Source organism: Nicotiana tomentosiformis, chromosome 1, assembly GCF_000390325.3.
Source record: "Nicotiana tomentosiformis chromosome 1, ASM39032v3, whole genome shotgun sequence".
In the NCBI taxonomy this organism is placed as follows: domain Eukaryota; kingdom Viridiplantae; phylum Streptophyta; class Magnoliopsida; order Solanales; family Solanaceae; genus Nicotiana; species Nicotiana tomentosiformis.
The window spans coordinates 36,081,207-36,087,269 of NC_090812.1; the positions used below are offsets into that span (position 1 = coordinate 36,081,207).

General features: G+C 38.2%; 3 protein-coding genes across 3 annotated transcripts; 2 read left to right on the forward strand and 1 right to left on the reverse strand.

Annotated features, from left to right (window-relative positions):
- LOC138905665 (uncharacterized) lies at positions 1–1,059 on the reverse strand. The gene is made up of 3 exons (XM_070194188.1): positions 965–1,059; positions 668–878; positions 1–492 (listed from the first exon to the last, which is right to left on the reverse strand). Exons 1-3 carry the CDS (start codon positions 1,057–1,059, stop codon positions 1–3), a joined length of 798 nt encoding a protein of 265 aa, XP_070050289.1.
- A 1,989-nt stretch (positions 1,060–3,048) lies between these two features.
- On the forward strand, positions 3,049–4,048 carry LOC138905672 (uncharacterized). Its single transcript, XM_070194193.1, has 2 exons — positions 3,049–3,141; positions 3,704–4,048. The coding sequence occupies exons 1-2, from the start codon at positions 3,049–3,051 to the stop codon at positions 4,046–4,048; spliced, it is 438 nt and encodes a 145-aa protein (XP_070050294.1).
- Positions 3,319–5,053, forward strand: LOC104109827 (uncharacterized). Its single transcript, XM_009619192.4, has 2 exons — positions 3,319–4,514; positions 4,619–5,053. The coding sequence occupies exons 1-2, from the start codon at positions 4,085–4,087 to the stop codon at positions 4,651–4,653; spliced, it is 465 nt and encodes a 154-aa protein (XP_009617487.1). The 5' UTR covers positions 3,319–4,084; the 3' UTR covers positions 4,654–5,053.
- The last annotated feature ends 1,010 nt before the right edge of the window (positions 5,054–6,063 follow it).

Genomic DNA, 6,063 nt, shown 5'->3' on the forward strand with positions numbered 1-6,063 from the left:
CTAGGGAATATCGACCCCACCGATGATCATGTTAATGACGTGCTGAGGTTCCTCCTGCTCGATCTGCTTATTAGAAGCCCTGTTCCTGAATTGATTCTTGGCCTGATCACTCAGGAACTCTCGGAGATGCCCGTTGTTGAACAGCCGAGCCACATCTTCTCTTAATTGTTGACATTCTTCTATTCTGTGGACATGAGTGCCGTGATATTTGCACATTAGGTTGGGATCCCTTTGGGATGGTTCATACTGTAAAGGTCTAGTCCATTTGGTATCTTTGATACGTCCGATGACAGCTACAATAGCGGCGACATCGACGTTGAAGTTGTACTCTGATAGTCTCGGTGCTTTTTTAGGCCCGACGGGCCTGTCGAAGCTGTTTTTGCTCATGAGTCCCCGGTTGCTCTGACCTCGATCACTTCTCTTTTCATTTCTTATAGAGTTCCACACGGACCCACTACTTTTTCGATCTCCTTGTATGGCTGATACCGATACCTGTTTGATCTCGGTTCACGATTGATGTCTCTTTTGACTCCGTCGATGGTTCTGACTGGATACCCGAACCCGGAAGGGGCCCCAAGCTGATCAACTTCTACCCTTATTTTTGACTGGTAACGGTTATGGACATCAACCAAGTTACAACCGAATATTCTAACAAGTTTTGTTTTACCTGCCGTGAAGCCAATGAGCTCTGAATGTTGAGTCCTTGGGTGAAAGCCTGAATGGCCCAATCATCAACGACCGGTGGCAGGTCCATCCATTTCATGTGAAACCGGGACACAAACTCGCTGAGCATCTCATTATCTTTGTTTTTACTTTGAAAAGGTCCGACTTCCTGGCCTCGACCTTGATAGCCCCGATGTGTGCATTCACGAAAAAATCTGCAAGCATAACAAATGAATCAATAGAATTAGGAGCCAAGTTGTGATACCACATCATAGCTCCTTTTGACATGGTCTCTCCGAACCTTTTCAACAAGACAGACTCGATCTCATCATCCCCCAAGTCATTCCCTTTGATGGCACATGTGTAGGAGGTAACATGCTCGTTTGGGTCGGTCATTCCGTTGTACTTAGGAATCTCGGGCATGTGGAATTTCTTAGGAATCGGCTTTGGAGCCGCGCTCGGAGGGAAAGGTTTTTGCACGAACTTCTTAGAATCTAGGCCTTTCAATATCAGCGGTGCTCATGGGATTTGGTCAACCCTGGAATTGTAGGTTTTCACTTTTTGTCATTAGCTTCGATTTTCTTCTCCCCTGATTCTACCTCTTTTGTTAGTTCCTCGAGCATCTTTATGATCTCAGGGTTAGTCCCCGATTCATTTTCATTCGACCTCTCCGCGACCGGTTCATTTATGTGGGTGACTTCCCGGGATGGATCGGGTTCAATTCTGCTCGATGCACGGTTTTGGTTTTGTAACTGAGCTATCGCCGCCTGTTGAGCCTGCAACATTTCGAAGATCACCCGTAAATTGATCCCGTCAACCAACATTTTGTGTATTTTGAGCTGCAGATCGGGATCCACCACAGACGCTATTCTCGGGGTCGGTAGACAAGTTTGTGTTGATAGCCACATGTGAGTTAGCGTCATACGGGTCCGCGACCGAAATTCCGACAGGATCAACAGACGGTACCTCATCACCGGGCGCTATGTTGTTATTTTTACCATGATGACTAGACTCATTGTCAACATGTAGGGGTAGTGATTGAGAGTTTGACATTTTGAGTTTTAACCTGAAATCAGAGGCACTTCGAAGAACAAGTGTAAAGTAGTGTGTGTTATGAAAATTTGCATCAAATATCCACTATTATCCTTAGCCCCACGGTGGGTGCCAAATTATTTACCCTCAAAATCAGATAACAATTGAATTTATAAGTGATTTTAAGGATACACGGATTAACTTAATACAAAGTGATAAATTAAGTTGCAATAGAAATAAACGATGATAAAGTAAATTCAAACCACACGAATTGAACAATTTCAGCCTTGGAAGGTTGGCGACCCTCGAGCTGAATGCGCTTCGATCGGTATCAAGATATAGAAGAACAAGAGCATAAAGATAAAAATAATAATGTATTACTTTGGGATGCGTGTTACAATGTCTCAAATGAATTATCAGACTCCATTTATATAGTAGATGAATCCTACTTTAGGTATAATTCTATAAAGGGTAAAACATCTCGTGATTTGCTGATTGCCAATTCCTTATTGATATGTGCCGAGATTCCCACCGTAATATCTAACCGGCCACGGATATTTCGGTCTTCTGCTATGCTAACAATGTTTCTTCGAGGTCGTTTGAGCCAGGACCGATTCTAGAGTCACGGCCTCGGTGTTCTCGAAGGCAGGTATTTGGTCCCGGTTGCTAACCCGATGGGGTTTGGGGCCGATCTTCAGTCCTTTATTGTCATGTCTCGAGCCCGGCCTACCATGTCAGATGCTAGGATATACTACAAGCTCGATTTTTCCCCTATACAGTTATATCAATTATTAAGTGGCAATTTGCTATTGAATTGTGTTTATGAACATAAATTGTGAAGAATCCCGTTATTTAGTTGCTGGAGTTTAGAGCACTTTTCCTTTATGTATTTATTGAAGCCAATCCATGGATCTTTATTACCATGAACAGTTCTTATCATTTATTTCTTTTTATAGTCTCCGGTCCAACTTTGTTTTTGGTAAAATTGAGTTCCTTGAATAGATGGATTTGTGTTAACTTATAAAGTCATAGACTTCAGCGAAAAACTTGTATGTGAACAGTAGTACTGATGATAATTTCGTACTCTAAATATGGACTTGTAATTGTCTTTAAATGGCCTAGGTATAAAATTGACAAAGAATAGTTTTACCCTCTTTTCTTATGTTAAGAAAAGGATGTAGAAATCTATTGGTTGCTTTTACAAAGTATGTGTAGTTGTGATTTCCATACGTAGGTTACTTTCTAATTTATTTACAAGTCTATATGTTTCAACTTTGTGTTGGATTAAAGTTGATTTTCTTGATTAAGTCTAACTGTTCTTTTCACCAAAGAATTTGACTATTTAAAAAAAAAATGCATTACTCCATTGTATCTGGAGTTACATTCTTTGCATTGATTTATTTCATAATGTTTGAATTAACTATACGAATTAGTTGTGCAGTGCATGTAAGCATATTGTGTGCTTATTTTTGTTTTAATCAACATTCGGTTTAAGTTGGTTCACTAGTTGTGAGATGTCATCTTGGGTCTATATAGGCATATGCTTATACTCCGTTTGCCCAGTGTTAGAATCTAATTAATATTTTGTTTAAGTTGATTACTGTAAGGTGTCAGTTTTGAGTTTTCTTTTATGTGATGTATTTAAGAGTGGCCACAACATCCTGAGTACTTAATATAAAAGAAATTGAGTTATTTAATCACATAAAGTTTAGTGATTAAAGGTTATAGTGACATCTATTTAGTCCAATTATTTTATTAAAATGGTAACCCGGCCCTATAGGGAGGTAACCATTTTGGTGAGATTAATTGGAATGAGATAGTAAACCTTTAAGTTAAAATGATCTTATGCCCACAGGTACAAATTAATTTTTATGTATTTTGGTTTACTAGTCTAATAAAGTTAGTAAATTTTATGCATGAGTTACAACCTCTGCCCACGGGAAGGTCTAGAATTTACTACGAATCGGTATTTTACTTGACTCACCTTTTGATGTATTGTGTTTTATAGCTTATATATGTGTATCCTTGTTTTGCAGTCTTTACAGCTTTTTTTACCGCTATTTTTAATGAGAATGCTCGAATTCCAATGCTTTCTGGTGACAATTATGCTGAATGGAAGGAGAAAGTCCTTCTCGCTTTAGGGTGCTCGGATTTGGATCTGGCACTCCATGTGGAAGAACCACCTATTCCCACGGAATCAAGTACGCTAGAGGCTAAGGCTAATTATGAGCGGTGGGAGCGATCTAATCGCCTAAGTTTAATGCTCACAAAAGCCCACATACGCCAAAGCATTAAGGGTTCTATCCCTAATAGCGATAAGGTCAAAGCTTATATGAAGGCAATTGATAAATAATTCGTAAGCTCTCACAAGGCATTGGCCAGCACCCTTATGAAGGGGCTCTCAAGTATGACTTTTGACAGAAGTTGTACAGTGCGCGAGCACATTATGAAGATGAGAGACATTGCTGCTAAACTCAAGTCCCTTGAGGTGGATATGTCTGAACCATTTCTTGTACATTTCATTCTCAACTTCCTTCCTATGGAATATGGTCCGTTTAAGATTTCTTACAACACACATAAGGATAAATGGTCAATCAATAAACTTTTGACTATCTGTGTTCAAGAAGAAGAGAGGTTGAAGTATGAGACACCTGAAAGTGTTAATATGGTGACTCATGGTAAGAGAAATGCAAAGAAGGGAAAAAGTGTTCCCATGAAGAAGAAAAGCACATTTGACAAAGATGTTTGCTGTTTCTATAAAAAGAAGGGACACTGGAATAAGGATTGCCTGAAATACAAGAAATGGCTTGAGAAGAAAGGTCATTTTACCTTTGTATGTTTAGAATCTAATTTTACTGAAATTTTTTATAATACACAGTGGATTGATTCTGGTGCTATAATTCATATTGCCAAAATCATGCAGGGCTTTCTAACTCAGAGGAAGCCGATAGGAAGTGAACAATACGTCTATTCTGATAATAGGATGCGTTCACGTGTGGAAGGCGTGGGGACTTATAAGCTCATTTTGACAGATGGTTTTTACTTAGATTTAGAAAATACTTTTTATGTTGCAGAATATTCTAGAAATTTAATTTCTCTTTCAAGACTATCTATTAGTGGATATGATTTGATTTTTCATTATCCTTCTGTGAAACTTTTGAAAGATAATAAAGTTATTGGTTTTGGAAATTTGAATGAAAATTTATATAAACTTGAGCTAGACCCCACATTTGAATGCAATGTTTTAACTTTGCATGACAAAGAAATTGGCACTAAGCGATGTATTATCAATGAGAACTCATCATCTTTGGCACAAGAGATTGAGACACATCTCTATTGATAGAGTCAAAAGGTTGGTTAATGACGGAGTTCTAAAAGCTCTTGATTTTTATGACTTTGCGACTTGGTTAATGACGAAGTTCTAAAAGCTCTTGATTTTTATGACTTTGCGACTTATGTGGACTGCATAAAGGGTAAGCAAACCAACAAATCAACTAAAGGTGCCAAAAGGAGTTCTCAATTGCTTGAGATCATATATACATACATATGTGGACCTTTTCCTACCCCTTGCTTGAATGGTGAGAGATATTTTATCTCATTTATTAATGACTATTCAATATATATGTATCTCTATTTTCTGTTTAACAAATCAGAAGCACTTGATGCTTTTAAAGTTTACAAAACAGAAGTAGAGAAACAGACTGGTGCTCAAATCAAAATTGTAAGATCTGATAGGGGTGGAGAATATTATGGTAGGTACACAGATAAGAGACAAGTTAAGGGTCCATTAGCAAAGTTCCTTGAAAGTGAAGGTATACTTGCACAATATACCATTCCAGGAATACCACAACAAAATGGTGTGGCAGAAAGAAGGAACCAGACACTAATGGATATGGTAAGAAGCATGATTAGCATATCAAGTTTACCTTTATCCTTATGGAGTGAAGTCTTAAAAACTGATGTGTATATTTTAAATAGGGTTCCATCCAAGGTTGTCCCCAAGACAACTTTGAGTTATGTAAAGGATAGAAACCTAGTTTAAATCATTTACATGTTTGGGGATGTCCACCTGAAGTGAGGGTTTATAACCCACAACTAAAGAAGTTGGATGAAAGAACAATAAGCGGTTATTTTATAGGCTATGCGGGTAACTCTAAGGGATTTAGGTTTTATTGTCCTTCTCATTCTCCAAAAATTATTGAGGCAAGAAATGCTAAATTTCTTGAGAAACATGAAGAAACTAGGATTGGTTTGACTCAAATGGTGGAATTGGAAGAAATAAGGGAACCACCTGTGGTACCTTTATATATTGGAAACTTAAATGTTGCGCTGAAAAAATTCTCATGAATTATCTGAACAAGAACAAGT

Coding starts and splice junctions, on each gene's coding strand:
- LOC138905665 (XM_070194188.1), bottom strand. CDS start 1,059: ATGACCGACCCAAACGAGCATGTTACCTCCTACACATGTGCCATCAAA. Junction 879..964: donor GAGTCTGTCTTGTTGAAAAG/GTTCGGAGAGAC, acceptor TTATGCTTGCAG/ATTTTTTCGTGAATGCACAC. Junction 493..667: donor GCTCATTGGCTTCACGGCAG/GTAAAACAAAAC, acceptor GAGATCAAACAG/GTATCGGTATCAGCCATACA.
- LOC138905672 (XM_070194193.1), top strand. CDS start 3,049: ATGCATTACTCCATTGTATCTGGAGTTACATTCTTTGCATTGATTTAT. Junction 3,142..3,703: donor GAATTAGTTGTGCAGTGCAT/GTAAGCATATTG, acceptor TGTGTTTTATAG/CTTATATATGTGTATCCTTG.
- LOC104109827 (XM_009619192.4), top strand. CDS start 4,085: ATGAAGGGGCTCTCAAGTATGACTTTTGACAGAAGTTGTACAGTGCGC. Junction 4,515..4,618: donor GAAATGGCTTGAGAAGAAAG/GTCATTTTACCT, acceptor AAAATCATGCAG/GGCTTTCTAACTCAGAGGAA.